At 44.3% G+C, this 19,441-nt stretch overlaps 1 protein-coding gene and 1 long non-coding RNA gene across 3 annotated transcripts in view; one reads left to right on the top strand and one right to left on the bottom strand.

Annotated features, from left to right (window-relative positions):
- ARID3A (AT-rich interaction domain 3A) overlaps window positions 1–19,157 on the top strand; it is an 89,532-nt gene extending 70,375 nt beyond the window's left edge. For both annotated transcript variants that reach the window (XM_032238869.1, XM_032238870.1), the window contains exons 5-9: window positions 2,586–2,769; window positions 4,892–5,139; window positions 7,828–8,139; window positions 9,892–9,981; window positions 11,557–19,157. In XM_032238869.1, coding sequence (XP_032094760.1) covers window positions 2,586–2,769; window positions 4,892–5,139; window positions 7,828–8,139; window positions 9,892–9,981; window positions 11,557–11,744 — 1,022 coding nt within the window. In that variant the 3' untranslated portion in view covers window positions 11,745–19,157. The remainder of the gene's footprint in view (window positions 1–2,585; window positions 2,770–4,891; window positions 5,140–7,827; window positions 8,140–9,891; window positions 9,982–11,556) is intronic.
- On the bottom strand, window positions 5,307–9,895 carry LOC116523731. The gene is made up of 2 exons (XR_004257103.1): window positions 8,547–9,895; window positions 5,307–5,659 (listed from the first exon to the last, which is right to left on the bottom strand). It is a non-coding gene; the product is annotated as an uncharacterized LOC116523731 (long non-coding RNA).
- Window positions 19,158–19,441: the final 284 nt, after the last annotated feature.

A 19,441-nucleotide genomic window follows, 5' to 3' on the forward strand; every position in this document is an offset into this window, starting at 1 on the left:
TTCTGGGAGCTGAAGTCTCAAGACCAAGGTTGAGAAACACTTGGCCTTAGATTTCAAGGCCTTGTGCAAGAGCAAGGGTTTCAAATTGGATTTCTTTGAGGGCCGGATCAGCATTATAGTTCTCCTCTGCGGGCTGGCTGGTGGGGGGGAGGGGGAGACAGCACGGACGCCTCTTGCAGCACCCTGCCGGACAAAACGAGGGGGCCCTGTGCCCTGTTTTCAGCCTTGATGGACTCCTGCAGCACTTTGCCTGCCAAAACGGGACGTGGGCCAGCAGATTGGTGCAGGAGGCTGTCCACGCAAAAAACGGGGCACGGGGGGCACATGCGTCCCCCCTCCCATGCCCCATTTTAGCTGCCTGGGGCACTGTGGGCCGATCCTTTGCTATTGAGCCAAGGTGGCGCAGTGGTTAAATGCAGCACTGCAGGCTACTGCTAGATCAGCAGTTCAGCGGTTCAAATCTCACCGGCTCAGGGTTGACTCAGCCTTCCATCCTTCCGAGGTGGGTAAAATGAGGACCCAGATTGTTGGGGGCAATATGCTGACTCTCTGTAAACCGCTTAGAGAGGCCTGAAAGGCCTATGAAGCGGTATATAAGTCTACTGCTACTACTATTTCCAGGCTGATCCTGTAGGCCAGTTTAAGCACCTCCCGGGCTAGATCTGACCCACAGGCCTTGAGTTTGACACCCCTGCTTCAGAGGAATTTAAGAATCTCAGCCATTAAAACTCTGCCCCTAACTAGATCTGGCCCCATTCACTTGGTGTACTGCGCAAAAGATTGCCTGCTGCTGAGCTGGACTAGGGTCTTTGCCAGGCCACTGACTAATTGGATAGAAAATCTCTCAAAGACACCAAAAAAAAACCCCATCTGGATCCATGGAAAGTGAGCTCTTTCCTATTCTGCGCAGACAGCCTGTAATCCAGAGGTGATTGGATAGGAATTTGTCCAGAGAAATGGGGTTAATTCAACTACAAAAGGTTACGAAAGGGTTCAGCTTGTAATTTCTCCCACAAGCATTACTTTACAACCATTTTTTAAAAAAAAGTATTTTCATGCATGCTTGCAATCACGGATAAGGTGAAGGGAGAAGGGTTTGAGTAATATCAAGGTTTCTTGGCAAAGCTTCAAAGCCTCCCCAGGCGAATGCCGGTCCCTAAATTTAAGGCATGAAACAAGTTTTGTAACTTGCATAATTTGACAAATCTGCAAAGTTCACCTGTCCCTGTTTGTTTGGAGCCTAGCCAAACTTCAAGAAAACCCCCAAACACGGAGATAGTGGAGTTTCTTGTTTCTTACTGTGCAGTTGCTTTAAATGAAACAGCCTCTCTTCAAAACTGTGGTAAGGCCAGCCAGGTATAGCAGAGATCCCCATGTGCTGCAGAAAAGAAAGTGGCATTTTCTTTGGTACGGGCAGTCAGAACTGTGATTTTATTTTAGAGAGGGGTATTAATAAAGTGTGAATAGCTCCACTGCTATAGTTTGCAAAATTGCAGGCAAAGTAAAGGTAAAGGTAAAGGTTCCCCTCACACATACAGTATGTGCTAGTTCTTCCTGACTCTACTGGGTAGTGCTCATCTCCATTTCAAAGCCGAAGAGCCTGCGCTGTCCAAAGATGTCTCTGTGGTTATGTGGCCGGCATGTCTAAATGCCGGAGGCACATGGAACGCTGTTACTTTCCCACCAAAGCTTTTGAACTGCTAGGTTGGCAGAAGCTGGGACAAGTAATGGGAGCTCACTCCGTTATGCGGCGCTAGGGATTCGAACTGCCAAACTGCCAACCTTTCTTATCGACAAGCTCAGCGTCTTAGCCACTGAGCCACCAATGCCCTTTCAGGCAAAGTACAGGCTGCGAGAAATACATCCTTTCTCCATAATCATTCCTCCCTCATCCTCCCCCACTTTCATTTTTAGTATGTATTTCTTTGCATTCCAAGACAAGGCTGTATTATAAATACTTGGGTGTCTCTGAGGCTACTGGCCTGTGCTGGGATTGGAGGCCAACTTAGTGGAGCAGAGGGAGAATCTGTGAAGGGTTAGCTGTCCTGTCTGACACTGCTTCTAAGCAACATGCATTAGGAGAAGCAAATCCTATTAAAAGTATCTAGAGGACCTTCAGGACATGGTGTTCACCATCACAGGGCTTCTGAATTATCTCCAGGATATAAGACTGAAACCTGCGCCATCAGTTGTGGCAATTTTGCCCGACTGCTCAACACCAACAGTTTTAACCTCACTGGCGAACTGAAGACGGCCATTTCTGAATCACCTTCCAGAGGGTGGGGGGGATTGAATTTTACCTCTGCCATAAGTTGCCTTGGTAGTCTTTCATTAATGTGTTTATTTTGTTTCCCTAAGCATAGTAATGGTTTTCCTTTTGGAGTTATTTTCTGTATTACTCCAACTTAAGTACTGCATGTGATATATTTTGTAGAAGCAGAAGTGGTGCACAAGCATTGTTATATCATGAGAAAACTATATAACAAACAAAAATCTGGATCCTGGTTGATGTCGGAAGTCAGCATCCTAGTGATTATTGCCTTGCCCAACATTTTTTCCTCCTTTCCACTTTTTCCCAAACGTAGGGACCCCTGTGAACCGAATCCCGATCATGGCCAAGCAGGTGCTGGATCTTTATATGCTCTACGTTCTGGTGACCGAGAAGGGCGGCTTGGTGGAAGTGATCAACAAGAAGCTGTGGAGGGAGATCACCAAGGGCCTGAACTTACCCACCTCCATCACCAGCGCCGCCTTCACACTGCGAACCCAGTAAGTCACAGGAGGTGCCTTCCCTTACTTGATTTCAGGACAGGTCGAGGCATTTTAAGGAGCAATATTTGTATAGAGAAAGAGGAAGAATTTGTTTCAGTGGGAAAATGACTGTCGTGCATGAAGACTATACAAGAATAAATGGAGGAATCTCTCCCAGTCCAGTAAGAAACAGATCCCAATAAAGGAGAATATTTGTAGCTCAGGATTGAAATGAGGGAGGTCCTTGGTGCTCTCTGAGCTTGGTTGTTTTCTTGGGAGACGTTTCATTGGCCAAACTAGGTAACATCATCAGTACTTTGATGGGTAATGAAACACCTGCAAGAAAACACAAGAGAGCACCAAGGACCACTCAAGAAAAACAGATTATTTTTTGTTACCCTTTGCAACTGACCTGCAGGAAATTCCCCAGACTGGGGAACAACCAGGCTGATTTGAGGTAATCGGAATTGTATCCAATATGTATGGATAGTACCAGGCTGAAAAGATTTGCATATCAGATGCAGCCTGCAGAGAAGACTGGCTATCTCTCCCCCCCCCCCCCAATTTTTAATCTATAGAAAAGTGATCAGTTCCAGTACATTAAAAGGATTTTGGAATAAATGTGTCCTGATAACCAATTATCCTATTTTGCGTACTAAAATCAGAAAACAGGAGCCTTTCACCTTGTTCCTCCCTTCTGCTCTTTCTCTCTGACTTCTTTCAGTTCCCTTCCCCCATCTTTTCATCCACCCTAATCAACACTAAAGTTAATTACTGTGGAATTCAGAAAACCAGGTGGCGGAAGGGGATTTGGGATTGGGGGGATGGGGGGAGGAGTAGGAGGAGAGCTATTAACTTTTTAAAAGCCGGGAGCCCTTAAAAGAACACCAGCAGCATTTTTTCACCACTGGTGGAGATCTTAGAAACGGAAGTGTTTGGATTTTGCAGCATAATTATCCTGAGCATCTAATAAAGAGGGAATATTGATCTGAAATATTTATTTGAAACATCCTTCCTCTCCTCAGTTTAGTAGGTTCTAAGAAAAGTGTTTCCAGAACAATGAATTGGATACAACTATGTCCTTGATATTGGATTGTTTGTTTATATCCCAGCTTTTTATATACCTTTTTATATACCTCAGTGGGACGGGGTGGCTCAATGGCTAAGACACTGAGCTTGTCGATCAGAAAGGTTGGCAATTCGGCAGTTCAAATCCGTAGCGCCATGTAATGGAATGAGCTCCCGTTACTCGTCCCAGTTTCTGCCAACCTAGTAGTTCGAAAGCACGTAAAAATGCAAGTAGAAAAATAGGGACCACCTTTGGTGGGAAGGTAACAGCGTTCCGTGCACCTTCGGCGTTTAGACACGCCAGCCACATGACCACGGAGACATCTTCGGCCAGCGCTGGCTCTTTGGCGACTGAGCACCGCCCCCTAGAGTCGGGAACGATTAGCACATATGTGCAAGGAGGGAACCTTTACCTTTTATCCCACCTTTATTATTTTTATAAATAACTTCAGGTGGTGAACACACACAATGTTCCTTCCTCCTCCTCCTATTTTCCCTATAACAACATGCCTGCTTGGTGAATTGGGCTGAGAGAGAGTGGCCCAAAGTCACCTACCTAAAGTGAACTAGAACTCACAGTCTCCTGGCTGTGAAACTAAAGTGGTTTTCCTGCCTAAAATGAACTAGAACTCTGTCTCCTGGCTGTGAAAAGGGAGAAAAGCCAATGTGGATGGAATGAGAATATTAATTTTTTATTAACAACTGGCTTTTTTTTATTAGCATAGCTGTGTACATAACATTTCAATGAAGATTCCCAATCCATGATGGAGGAAATCAGCAAATCAAAATTTGCCAGATGTATCAGAAGGGCAGTGTCTAGTTGTTAAGACACCAGGCTAGAAATCAGGAGATGCGTTCTAGTCCTGCCTCTTTGAACGGTTGCCAAACAAGCAGTTCACTAAGCAAGGACTACCTATATTGCTCTGGTAGACAGAAATTGTATAAACTCAGCAGTGTAAATACATGGGCAGATTTAAAATATAATTTTAAAAAATTGCTGCTTTGTTTGTTGGGGTTCAATTAAATTAAACCACCATGATTTTTGTGTATCTCTCTTTTTTGTCTCCAAAAGATATATGAAGTACTTATATCCATACGAGTGTGAGAAAAGAGGGCTGAGCAACCCCAATGAACTCCAAGCAGCCATTGACAGCAATCGGCGAGAGGGCCGTCGGCAAGGATTCAGTGGTTCAATCTTCACCTATTCTCCCAGTGGCACTCACACCATGTTGTCTTCACCCAAGCTTCAAGTCCCAACCTTGGGACTGACCTCAGCCACTAATGGCAGCCCCATTGCCCCCGTTCCAAAAATCAAGAAAGGTAACTATCTGCACCCTTTTGTTGAGAGATGTGTTGAACGTTTGAAGGAGTCTTCCCGGTGGCTTCCCCTCCCACAATCCCTCGGGGCTGTGCTGGGCTAAAGATTGTGGGAGGAGAAGTTCAAAGACCGGAGGGTACCAGGTTATGGAATTTCTTTATATCTTCGTTTAAGCACTGGAGATGTAATTAACTGGTGCTGAGTTGCAGCGAATCTAGTATGTTGATCTCTTAATTAGCAGGTGGGGCTTTTCACATCAAATATAATGGGAGAATTAGTGGGGGGGAGAGGCTTTCTAGCACCTCAAGAGTAGTCATTAAAAGTTCTATTAGTGCCCTTGTCTGCTGTTTCCTTAAAAAGATGGTATACAGGTGGTCTTCACTTAACAACCACTTGTTCAGCGACCGTTTGAACTTAGGATGGTGCTAAACAAGTACTTCCAACCAGTCCTTCTAGACTTCAAGAGGGTCACATTGTCCCGCAGTCACACGATGGTTGTTTTCAACCTATTTTGCTGGCTTCCTACAATCAAAAGTAAATGATAAGTGAGCAGGAGGTTGCAAATGGCAAGCACATGATACCCTTGCTTAATGACCCATGGGAATTCATTTAACAACAGCACAGAAGTTCTAGAACCATGATGGCAAACCTATGGCACACATGCCACAGGTGGCACCCAGAGTCATATTAGCTGGCATGGCAGCCCTCAGCTCCAGCTGATTTTTTGGCCTTCTGGAGGGCCGGGGGAAGCCGTTTTTGTCCTCCCCAGGCTTCAGGAAAGTCTCTGGACCTACTGGGCCCACCGGAAGTTGGAAAACGGTCTGTTTCTGGCCTCCGGGGGTGTAGGTGGAGGCCATTTTCGCCATCCCCAGGCTCCAAGAAAGTCGTGTGCACATGTGCGGGGCAGCAGGTGGGAGGAGGGGGTTCACGTACGTATCCGCAGGGGGGGCATTAAATTATGGATGTGGGCACACGAGCACACAGGTGCTTTTGGCACCCGAGGTGGAAAAAGTTCGCCATCACTGTTCTAGAATTTCCGTTGCTAAGTGGTACAGTCATGTGACATTCTTTACCTTTTGACTTTTTTTGCATAGCAATGAAATTGGGGGTCCTGTTATTAAGGGAGGACTACCTGTGCAGGAAACTTTGGGAGAAAGACAGGTGACTTGGGTCTCACCTATGTAGCCCATCCAATGAATTTGAAATGAGGACGTGGCTAATGTGTTTCATTGCCTTGAGTGAAAAGTAATCAGTTAAAACATAATCTAGAATCACCTATTCTCATTTACTGGATCATTGACTCAATTCAGGTTAATAAAAACAATGAGAAAGATATCGTTAACATAAAATGCCGTGAGAAAAAAAGGGATTTGTTCGGGGGTGGTACAAATGAACATTTTGCTCCTGGGCTTCTCAGAACTTCGAGGGGAAAAAAATCCTGTTAGCCTCGGCCTTTTGTAGTTGACCTCAAAATATATATATGTATTTGCTCTTTGTAGTAGGTTTCCTACTTCTTCCCAGCTAGAAATATTGTTCTAAAGTTCACAGTGGCCAGATCTAGAGGGTTCTAACTGGGTTGCATGCATCAATAAAAAATCCTGCCTGTTTAACATAAGCAGCTTCATTCAGGCAATACCAATCGCTCAAGCACTGGAGAACTTCAGTGGAGGAGGAAAGGCTGCAGCCAGGCAGTGCACTACAGTGTAACAGAGGGCAGAATCTCCTTAATCCTCTTTTTGGGTGATGACTTCTACCTGCAAAAGCACTGCCTGAATCAGCTAATGTTTACCACCAGATTTGGTGCCGAGTCTAAAAGTTGATACATAATGAAATTCTGCAGACTGGGTCTTTGGGCTCAGGACAATCTGAAATCTTGCTGATAAAGATGCTGCAGAGGGAAACATTAAATTGGGGTGTCAAACTTGATTTCATTGAGGGCCGCATCAGGGTTGTGTTTGACCTCAGGGGGGGGGCAGGTGGGTGTGGCTAGCTCGATGTCATTCATGTCGGGGGCACCTGTGGTGGCCCAAGCGCTTGGCTGCAACAGCCTCCTGCAACCCTCTGCAGCGAAAACAGAGCTCAGGAGGGCCATGTGCTCCGTTTTTGCTGGCAGACGGTTGCAGGCGGTCATTGCAACCGGAAATGGAGCTTTGGAAGCCTGTTTTCACTGGCAGAGGCACCGCGGGCCAGTCCCTATTTCCAGAGTGGCTCCGCGGGCCAGATGTAAGCCCCCCGTGGGCTGGATCTGGCCCCTGAATTTGACATGCCTACATTAAATGAACACCAGAGTCCCTTTCCCATGGAAAACAGCTAAAATGGGACAGATGGAAAGGCTTTTAAGGAATTGGGACTGTGCTCTTTTCTTTTGGAAGAAAGACTGCAGATCTTGAAGTACAGCAGCACCTCTAGTATTCATAAAAAAAAAAGAGCCCAGCCTTTTTTTTTTTTAAAGATTCCATGTGAGCCTCAAAAAAGCAGCTGCAGCTGCTTTAAGGATTGCATTAATTTAAGTTTAATTACTTCTGTTAACACTGCCTTCCTGAGATTATGGGAGCCGTCTCCTCCAGAGAGACTATAATTTTACCGGCTGCACCTATTTTCTGTATGTGTTTTCTTAAAAAAAAAAAGAAAGCTCTAGAACCATTGTAGTCACCTTTCTCCATCACTTTCCCTTCCCCCCCCCACGCCAGAGGAAGATTCTGCAATTCCTATTGCGGTGCCCACCCGCCTACCTGTCTCACTCGCAAGCCATCCTGTCGTCGCGGCGCAGGCTGCAGCGGTGCAAGCCGCCGCCGCCCAAGCTGCTGTAGCTGCTCAGGCGGCTGCGTTGGAACAGCTCCGGGAGAAGCTGGAATCGGGGGAGCCGCCAGAAAAGAAGATGGCACTTGTGACCGATGAACAGCAGCGTCTGATGCAACGGGCAATCCAGCAAAACCTGCTCGCCATGACCGCTCAACTGCCGATGAGCATCCGGATCAATAGTCAAGGGGCCCGCTCACCAGGTCGGTGGGTTGCTGCATGTTCCCTCCCTTTCCCCAAAGGTTGATAGCCATACCAGACTTGAGGTGGAGATGGATGGAAGCCAGGCACCTCGGCCCAAGGGTTGCTCAGGATATGCCTCGTACTGGAGCCTGAAGCTCTAACCTCTGCACCAACCATGGTGGTGCAGTGGTTAGAGTGCAGTACTGCCAGCTGCCTGCCGGCTGCCTGAAATTTGGCAGTTCAAATCTCACCAGGTTCAAGGTTGACTTAGCCTTCCATCCTTTTGAGATGGGTCAAACGAGGACCTAGATTATTGGGGGCAAGATGCTGATGCTGTAAACCGCTTAGAAAGGGCTATAAAACACTGTAAAGCAGTATATAAGTCTAAGTACTATTGCTATTCAGGGTACAGGTAGTTCTCACTTACCAATCGCAAACAGTGTGGTCATTAAACAGAACATCTCATGACTGTGACTTGCGACTTCCTGCTGGCTTCCCCATTGACTTTTCTGGTCAGAAGCTGGCTGTGAAGGTAACAAGTGGTGATAATGCATACCGGTTGCCAGGTGCTTGAATCAGGACCACAGGATCAACCTGCATTGGTTTTAGCTTTAAGGAGTGCCTGTCTCTATTTTCAGCACTGTCTTAAATTTGAACAGCCTCTGAGTGATGTTGGTCACTGAGGACTACCTGTGGTTAACCCTCCCATTAAGAAAGCATTTTATGCTTATTACTGAAGGAGAAAGGTGTGTGGCTAGAAAGTTTATTTTCCAACTAACGGTCTGTTATGGTCTTCTGTTTTTATTGTATGCTGCTCAGAATCATGTTTTTTGAGATGGGCAGCTATATACAGTAATGCTCAACTTAAGGCCGGTCACTTAACAACATTTTGAAGCTGTGATGGACCCTCCCAAAAGCTGCTTATGATCCATTTTTGAAATTATGATGGCCACATAACACATACCCCACAATCACACAATGACATTTTGAGCACTTGGCAACAAGCTCATCTTTATGGCTCTTTGCAGTGTGTCCTGCTATCATAGGACCGTGATTTGCAACTTTTTTGGCCTGATTTCCAGCAAAAAAATAGCCTTTTGGGGGAAAATTAATTTGCTTTATGACTGCGGCATTTGCTTAACAACTACAGTATTAGCTTAACAATCAAGTCTGGTCACATGATGCCTCAATTTACAACCACAAGATTTATGATTGTAATTCCAGGCTCAACTACAGTCATAAGATGAGGACTTCTTATAAATGTGATAAATACAAATAAAACTGGATAGATTTTTAAAAACTCTGTAAATGATGTAAATCAAACAAGTTTGCATTATTATTCATTTCTGCCAGCTGTATTTTTTCTGCATCATTTTATCCTGCTTTAACTAGGCCTGTATTGATAACTGAGTGCTCAAACAGAAACTAATCATTGTCATTTTTATAAGTCTACAAATCCCCCCTCCCACATTCAGTGAAAACTGAGATCTTGTGTCTTTCAATTATATCATTAAAAATTCAAGCAATCAAGGATTCTCTTTTTAACAAGATTTCAGTATATTCAGATGATCCAAGTGGCTGAGAGATTGCCTTCATTTTCCATTTACAACATTTATATGTCCTTATTTTTAGCCTTGCCCATTTAATTTCAAGTTTATAAGCCAAGTACGTGTACCCCCAAATATAATTTATTGCTGTTTTAAACTAATCTCTTGCTGTACAAAGATCACGTTTTTGCATCTAAAAAAAGAGCCATCTTTATTCTTTTGCAGAAAACCGCCAAGACTCTTCCATGAATCTGGCTGCCAATGGCACCAGTAGCATTAGCATGTCAGTCGAGATTAATGGCATCGTGTATGCAGGTAAGGGGAGAATTCAGTTGGGACTTAGAGAAAATGGTTGGCCACTGTGGCAAGAATTGATTGTTCTATAAGTCAGTGGTCACCAACTGGTGAACCATGAGAAAATTTGGGAGGTTTGGCAGAAAAATTATTTTCATTTTTTATATTGCACTAAATCAGGGGTCCTCAAACCTCAGCCCCTGGTCCGGATACATGCAATGGAAGTTTGTGTTGCTGCAGAGTCTCCCCCTTTGGGGTGTTTTTGTGCGGGTCGGAGGGGGGCAGATATTCCAACTTGGGGTCTGCTTCAGCCTCCTGGTACGGGGCTTTGGGCGAAGGCTGGAGGGAAGTGCCGCTGGTGGCGAAGAGCTGGAGGGCCTTGTTCCAGTGGGACTGCATCATGGCCTGGAACTGGCTGACTATCTCAGCCCCCTGAGCCTCCAGGTGCTGGTACCTGGCCTTACATTCCCACAGGTCTTCCCTCTGCTTGGAAAGCCTATGCTCATAGTCCTCAGCTGCTTCTGCTGAGCCTCCTTCTTGGTCACATCCAATTTGAACTGAGCTGTTTTGCCAACACTTCCTCGTGGTGGCTGCTTAGCTCCAACAACTGCTTCCTGTTGGGGCCCTAAGGAGCCCAGGCGGGCAGACGAGTGGCGAGTAGAGGCTGGCGAGGTGCCCTTCGACCTGAGTGACATTGAGTTGGCCAAGCCCACCCAGCCGGCCATTAGGCAGATCATATTAGTGGTCCACGGGATTTAAAATTATGAATTTAGTGGTCCCTAAGGTCTGAAAGTTGGTGACACCTGTTATAAGCCATGTCATGTATTGTTAAAAAGGTGGCAAATTTGCAGGTAGATGGTGAGCATCCAGTCCCTAATCAAACAAGAAGGGGGGAGGGATGCACCTTAGGGGTATTTTTCTTTTAGTCTGCTGAGTGTATGGAAGAAACGTGATATCATCAGAGAGGAAGTGGGCATGCACTGTTAATGCAAGCTTTTGATGGCGAAAGAAGGGTACTAACATAAATTTATTGTGCTGGTTTTAATCCTTTAAAAGGACAGAAGCCCTTGAGTACTCCAGAGAGTGTATGCAGCAGTTCATAAGCTGGAGGCTCCCCCCACCCCCTGCCATATTTAAGAGAACCTCTCAAATTCATCTTGACTTGAGAGGACTTCATGTCATTCTTCTGGCATTGCTTTATTTGGAGGGGGGGGTGAGGGTGTTTAATGGACTTTCCAATCCAGACTAAAGGTGTGGGATTTTCTAGTGGGCTCCCATCCAAGTTTTAACTAGATCAGACTCTGCTTAGCTTTTGACAATCAGCCAAGATTGACTAGCTGCTGCTATCTAGCGTGACATCTCTGCGCTAAGATGTAAAATCTAATGTGCTTTACTTTAAAGTACTGCCCTCTTTAGTTACCCTTGGCATATTAATCCACATGGGTTACATTGCTTGAAAGGTGATACTATAGGTTTTTTTTTGGGGGGGGGGCTTCAATTATTATGGGGAGATACAAGAAGACGGGCTGCGGGAGAAGAAGAGTCACAGCCGTCATGAACTTACCCTGTCCATTTTTGTTCCCTGTTTCTTTCCAGGAGTGTTGTTTGCCCAAACTCCAGGAGCCTCGTCTTCTCACAACAAAGGAAGCACCAACAGTGGGCGAAGTTCCAGCAGTACTGGCAGTAGTGGCGGCGGGGGTGCAACAGGTGGCACGGCAGCAGGTTCACAAGTCGGTGTGCCCCCTGCACCGACTTCTACCTCAACCAACTCCTTATCGCCTTAAAACCCACCACACCTCTTCTTCCTCCTCCATCCCGCCAAAATGAAGACAGTTTGGACAGGACATTTGAGACCGGCCCTCCCCTTCCCTGTTTCCCCCGTGTTGAGTGGGGGAGTGAAATTGTGCCTTCCCCACCCTCTTGATACCCCCCCGTAGGCATCAGGGCCTGCCTGATACATTTGGATGGGGTTTTCTTGGATTTCGGGGCTGGATGGGAGTGGAATCACCTTACCACGCGTGGCATCCAGTTATGGACATTGAGGGGGTAACATGTATAGTGCAGGGGGGGGGGGTCTCTAAAGGTGCAAACTCCCCTGTCCCCACCCTGGCAGCAAGGAATTCAGGTATGGTACTGTCCTAGGATGGGACAAAGATTCAGATAACAAAGTGCATTTTTTTTCTAATGTAGCTGAAAACCAAACACCAAACAAAATTAAGGGGAAGAGGAGTACCTGGAATGATGGTTTTCTCCTGTCCTCCTTCCTATGCTGTTTTTTTTTTCCTTCCTCCCCTTTAAAGCATTTTTTACCCACTTGGTATTCTCTGTTTAGGGTTGTGCTCCATGGCCTTCTGGGCACTGCAGTCCCTGCATACCCAGAGGGCACCAATTTGGGGGAAGGCTGTTCCTAATGAATACATTGGAAAGAAAAACCACACAAAAGCTCTAAGTGGGGCTGGAGGGGTGTTGTTAAAATTCTGAGCCGGAGCAATACTGTGCAGACTAGCTTTTTGACGTGATGCATTGTAGATCCATAACTCCTTACCTCATGCAAATCCACACTTTGCACTGTGTGTCCTTTTGATTTTGATTTTTTTTTTTAAGTTATTCTTTGGAATACCTCCAGACAAGTAGCGGTGGCGGCAGTAGCAGCTGGTGTGCCTCCATTCTCACGGGCTTGCTTTGAAATGGAACCCTTAAATAAAATATATATATATATATATGCAGATATCAAGGATTTCACAGATTGAGGATAATTTGGGGAAAGCTTTATTTCTTGCCTTTTTTTTTTTTGAAAACTGTCCAACTATTTAAGGAAAATGAAAGGGAGGGTGTAAATACAGTGTTTATTTTCAGTAGATCTCTCTGCTCTCTCCCCCCGCCCAAATTGGACCCACAAGCAAGCTTCATGTCTTTGCATTTATTAAGGAAAACATGTCTAAAATAGGTTTCTTTTTTTTTCCTTGCGATTATAACAACTCCTCGGAGCTGTCTGACTCTTTCTTCCCCCCCCCCCCCCCCCCAAGATCTGGGTAGGACTTTGAGGGTGCTCAGGTAGGTTTTTGTGTGTGGAGTGGGTGGGGTTTGAGGGGCTACGGTAGCATTTCATAGGATAATATTTTTATACAGAGCTGTCCCCACCCCACGTATGGATTGTACGTTTGTGAGAATGAGGACTGAAAGGAGCAGCCTACCAGCTGTTTGTTGGCTCTCTTCTAATTCTTTCTTTTAATCTACAGAAGATTCCGTCTGTCATATGGTCAGAGTGGCTGGATTGCTTGAGGGTTTCTTAAAAACAAATTAAATAGTAGCATTTACCTGTGCCGTAATCTCTGCAAAGCTGCTTTTGTCTAATCTTCTTTTCAAAGCACACCTATTTAGAAAACAGAAGAGAGTGGCATAGTCACGACTTCTCTCAGGCCGGGTGGGAATGATAACTGGGGGTGCACTACAGGATCCCCAAAGACAGGTCACAATCAACTTGCAGCTACTGATATATTTTTTTAAACCCCCCTCCCCTTGAAGACCATGATTTGTTAGACAGAGTGCTAAACTCCTCAGACTCTGTTAAGATTGGCTTCCTCGCTAGCTCTGAGATATGTTTGGAACATATAAATTGTTACAGGTTGTCCTGTGCCTCCAAAGGTAGTTTTAGCAAAGTTTGCCTGAATACTACACAGGGTCACATGGGATTTTACCAGTCTCCAGTGTTGTTGGGATCTTCATGGCACTCCAGAATCACTCCTGCCATGTTTATAATTTCATTTATAAGGAATCAAAGGGTCTGCAGGACAAATACCATTATTCCATTATTTCTAACAGAGATCACTCCATTTTTGCCCCTTAGCGCGGTCTTCTAGCATCCTTCCTTTGACTAGCTATATTTGGGTTTGTGTTAGAACAGCTGCGCAAGAGGCATCTACCTAGATTTTTTTTCCCCCCTCACTGCTTTTTGCAGTAGCAAAGAAGGTGAAGGAAGAGTTTGGTCTGTAGGTCGTCTGCAAAGTATAGAAAGGTAGCTTGGAAACAACATATTCGCAATCTCAAAAATAGTGGTTTTTCAGGGCCGCTGCTTTCCGTTTTTCTTTTCCTTCTGACCTCTTCCTTCGACGCAGTTTAGGAAAACAAACTTCCTTTGGAGTTTGGTGTTTTCATTTCATTTCCAAAAGACCAGTGAATCCAAAATAACATCAACAAAAGATTCGCCATCGCAAAGGCCCTGTGCACTATTTTGATGGGCTTCCCCCCCCCCTCCCACATTTTAATTTGCTGTTGAGGGAAGTGGACCCTGGTGAGCAATTTGGTTAATTCCCTCTTTCGATTCTCCTAGGTATATGCACTCCAACTCACTCCCTCCGTGCCCTCTGGAAGTATAATTTATTTCAGCCTGTGCAGTTCAGTGACTGCCGCTTTCAAAGAAATGGAGCCTCCGTAAAGAGAGACCCTATTTGTGGATTTAACGTGATACGAGACAGAAGCTTGAAAACTAGGCGGAGACACAGTTGGAAGAGGTTGCTTTACCACTGAGGTCCTCCCAACGTTCAACACATACTGTAGAGTCAGGATTTCATTTTGGCAGGTTTTAATTTTCTATGTGGTTAGCCCGAGTAAGCTCTAAAGAATTTTTATAGGGTTTGAAGCGGGCGTATGTTCTTTCTGCCTCTTCCTTGCTGGGATTTTAATGCTATCACTTAGTTGCATCATACAAAAGACTGACACGTGGCAACCCTTTCCCTCAGGCCTGGTTTTTTTTAAAAAGCTGGATTCTGAGATACTGTAATTGATTCGGCATGATAGAAAGTATTTGAGTTAAACGTCAGTGTTTTCAAGTATGAGGAGTGCATTTGCCCCCCCCCCCTCAATAACCTGTTCCAGCCAATTGGCTGTGTTGGATGACCCAGACGCAAGGAAACCTTGGCAAGGAGGCGTTGGGCGATGGGAGTCCCACATTTCTGATCGGATGCCAAAGTAGCAGGTTGTGGAGAATTGACAGTTGTGGATCCAGCAGCTTTTGGGTCTGCTAAGAATAGGAAAATTCAGCTTCTCTTCAGGTCCCACGAATGCCGAAAGGGGTGCACTTCATTTTGGGAAGCAGAGCGTCCTGGCCAAGTGGAGGCATTTCCCAGAGTTACAGATTCCAAGCACTGCAATCTATTTTTGGGGGCCTTTTATCGTCGTTCAGCTTTTCAGCATCTTCCCCTCTAATGCCAGATAAGGGGAAACCCCTTGGTTACAATATGGCTACAGGTCTGGAAACGTGGGGCAAAGCATGGCGTCTCTAAATGGTGGGGGGGAGGAGGGATTCACTTTCTAAAAGGAAGGGAGGGCTTTGAGCCCCACAAGCTGCCCCACACGGGGAATTTTTTTCCATTCTCAGGATAGCAGAGGGTATCTCATAAGGGAAAGAAGAAAAAAAAAGACCTTCAGAAAGTAAAATCTAGGAGATTGGCTTCTAAGGGGTGTAGTGGAACTGCAAAAAAGTGGCTTAAATATGAAAGAAAGAGAAAAAAGTGCTCTTAAAGGCTGAACCTAACCCTTTTTAGATGGCACAAACCATTCTTTTTTCTTTCTCTCCTGCTTCCATTGCTCTGTTGAGATGGGGTGGGGAATGCAAAAAAGGGGGGGAAATTACTGTCGGGCACATTAAAAAAATGCTTCTCCTTAGTTAGATACTGCGTTGGAGGAAGAGACACATTTCTCTTTCCACTTGCGGTCCTTCCCAGAGGGTTTATCTGTGACCCATAGGCAGCCAAAGGGAGGAGAGCATAGGGACAAGGCGTCCCTTATCATTTCTTTTGGTCTGATAACAAGGGTGGTAGCGCATCCCAGTCTGGGGGCATTCCCCCCCCCCCCCGGAACACCCTACCACTTGAAGACTTTCTCTGAAGACTAGCTGTGAAATTGGAGCCTTTCCCTCTCGTGCCTTCACCACAATTCTTGGTATTTTTCTTGTGTTGTGTGCCGAATCGGCTTTCCCCAACACGATTCCCTCCAAATGTGACAAGGACTCCAACTCCCAGAATGCCCAGACAATGTGGCTTAAGATCACTCTAGGGATTATGGGAACTGGAGTGCTACCACTGCTGGAGTGTCCAGCTAGGGAAGACTTGGGTGTCTAGGGTTTCTGTGAGATCTGGAAACTTGACTGCCCCTTAAGTTTTTCTGATCCAATCCACATATACACCTCATTGGGTGAAACCAGCTGAAAGCATGCGAGACTTTTTCTGCAGAAGCAGGCTATTTGAGGATATGCCTCGTTGGGTTTGAATAAAAAGCAAAGAGTTCTCAATCTTTGTGGAAATTTCATAGGCTAAAATAGCTAAAGCAGTCATTTTTCTAGATTTTGTGTCTGAGGTGGGTTTTGTAAGTATGGCAATTAAGAAATCTCTTACTTCCTCCCAGAAAAACCTTGAGTCATAATTGCCAGTAAGATCCATCAGTATCTATAGTCTCTGCCACATAGCCAGCGTTTTCTATTTTTGTTCCTTTCATCTCCTGTGCGAGTCTGATCGTTTCCTATCAGAGCTTGCTTTTTTTTAAAAAAAAAAAAACTGTATTTCTACAATTCTTAAAATGATTATCCAAATTTGACTCAAGACCCATGTCCCTGGCAGGCCACGCCCAAGATATAATTTTATGCAAAATTGTTCTGCTGCATTCTTTCCTTAAGCAAGCTATCCCTGGTTTAACCTTAGCTATAGGTAGAGGATATCTAACAATATAGTTGTTACGGAATATATTGGCTATCGAGTAGATAAAAACACCTCACACAGAGCGGAGAAAGGGGAGGAATTACTCCTATATTCTTCATTGTTCTGTGCAAAAAGGTGTCTCTATTGAGAAATTCTCTGTTTTGTGTCCTGGCTTCTCAAACATGCCTTTGCTAAGCTGGTTAAAATGAGTTAAAGCAGCCTATTTGTTGTGTTGTAAGAATCCTGGTCCTCCTACCTCTCTTTCACCCAAACGGGAACTATTTTTACCTAACTGCTGGATGGACCATCTTCTCCCAGCAGCATAGATAGTATTTAACAAAGAGGCAATTGAGGTAGCCATCTTGTCAAAGATTAGGCCAAGCACTGTTCCCACCTCTGTTGGCAGCTGCTTGTAGCAGCACAAACCTTACCTTCCTTTAGTAAAGTAACACTTGCATAAGTGTCTTTCTCGTGTTTGCTGCTCCATTGCAGGAGCTGCAATTCAAGCAATGAACCATAATTTCCTCTTTCACTTGAATAGGGAAAACAATGGTTATTAGCGTTGGAATAAACTAGGATATTAACTCAGCTTCAAATAATGCTTTAATGTCCCAGAGTATTCCATCTTTTGACGGATCCGTTCCAATTACAGGGAAGCTGGTTAAACAAGACAGTTTTTTGTTTGCTTTGCTTTATGTTCACAAAGAGATTGTGAGGCTTGGCATAAAGCATGTGTGTAGAAGTACTTCAGCCATAAAATTGTCCAAACGTGGCCAATCCTTTAGCGATGGCTTTCAGGAACTACGAAGTGCAAGTTATCACTCTTGTTTCCTCATTTTGGTAGCTCTTCCTTTGGAATTCATTGGTCTCAATCAAAGTAATTTATGCCAATTTTGCATGAGACACCCTTCCAACCTGAGCATATCACTCTATTCATTATCGGTGGGTAGGCCTTGGCATTTTCCCCATAAACATGGTGAAAGAGGGTTTGGGCTGTAGTGTGCAGGTGGGTGGAGAAGAAAGATTCTATAACTAAATTTATATATAAATATATATATATATATATATATATATAAAATGAGTGTGTATGTTTGTGTCTCTTTTCCCTTTTTTTGAGTGTGTAATTGTGGGCGTGTGCGCGTGCGTGTCTAAGAAACGTATAAAATTTATTTTTCAGTCCAAGCTTTTTGACTAAGGATTGGATTTGTAACTCAGGGGAATTGAACCTGCTGTCTAGAGCTTGATTGTATCCGGGGAGGCGGGTAGGGGGAAGGGTCTCGGAACAAGGGCGGGTTAAAAAAAATGTTCAGATTTGCTTGCTGTGGCTGTTACTTAGATGGTGGTGGTGGGTTTAAAAAAATACGTTCTGCTTGTTTTTAAACTTTTCAAAAGAGCTGAGCCCCAGCATTGGCTTTGGTGTTTCCATTTACGTGAGTTTAATTATAGCCAACTATCAAGGAACATTCCAGATTCTTTAACGATTTTGGAAAAAAGTTGCATTGGCGCCTTGGAGGAGTTGTAAGCAGGCAGTTGAGAGAAAAATGGATACTGGTGAAAACATTCGGGTAAAAAGGAGACTTGAGTTAGAAGTGGTGATGCAAGATCACAGTCTCTTCGGGGAATAACTCTTCCTGTTCTCTTCTCATTTAATAGCACACGTTATAACACAGTTAGCATTTTAAATCCACCACCCTTTTTTTTTTTTTTAATTTACAGATCTCAAGCAATGCTCTCCAGCTTGCTCAACCCACAATCAAGTTTTGTCTTGGGGGGAGTTTATTGGCTTATTTTTATTCTTGCGAAAGGGGTGTAAGGGATGGCTTTAGTTAGTAAAAGGGTGTTTTTGTTCTTGCATTTGTACAAACACTGTGTTGAGGGGAGGTCTTGATTTGGGGGCGGGGAGGACATAACTCTCTCCCACCACTCTCCTTTGCATATCAGCTTAAAAAAATAAGATGTAATTTCAGTTTTTTTTCTCTAGGGATTTTGAATGGAAAAAAAAAATCGAACACAGCAAGGATATGCAATCTGTACAGCGTATGTAGTTTTTTGACTCAGGTAATAAGAAATAAAAATCGTAAAAGAAACCACATTCTACCTCTGAAAACAGTAGGCCTGGGACTGCCTTTTGTCTCCTGGCCTCTGTACTTCGTTTTTTGTTTGTTTTAGCTTTTGTTTTTTTTTTTAAATCACTTTTTTCGCAAAACATTCAGGTATTAACCTTTGTGACTTAATAAAGAAATAAAAACACTGAAAAGTTTACATTTTATAACATTATTACAGATTGTATTTAAACTTCAGAAATATTTAAGATGATTGTAACCTTGTAAAGTTTAAGAAATATTAAAAAAGAAGAAAAAGATGCTTTCAAAGGTGTATGCCATCCATGTGTGTGTGTGTATGTGTGCGGGTGCGGGTGTGCGCATGTGAATATGGTGCCTAAATTGAAATGAGGATACGTAATAGTTTCGTCAGTTTTTCTTTTCTCTTTCTTTAAAAAAAAAAGAAGACAACCTCTGATTTTTTTGCATGACAAATATTCAATGGGGGACGGGTGAACGAAAGAATTACTTTGCTCACAGGATACTAAATGGATAAATGATCTAGCGTGTCATAATGTACCTTCTTTTGTTCTTAAGCTTTCCCATCTGTCATACAGGGGTAATAATATTGACTGGACTGTTGAAAAGGCTTGAAAGAAGGTAGTAGCAGAAGGCTGAGTTACATCGCTGAACCCTGGAATAGCAATATTCATTGATTCACAGTCAGAATGGCCCTTGTTGCCAAAT

This window comes from Thamnophis elegans, chromosome 1, assembly GCF_009769535.1.
Source record: "Thamnophis elegans isolate rThaEle1 chromosome 1, rThaEle1.pri, whole genome shotgun sequence".
Classification (NCBI taxonomy): Eukaryota; Metazoa; Chordata; class Lepidosauria; order Squamata; family Colubridae; genus Thamnophis; species Thamnophis elegans.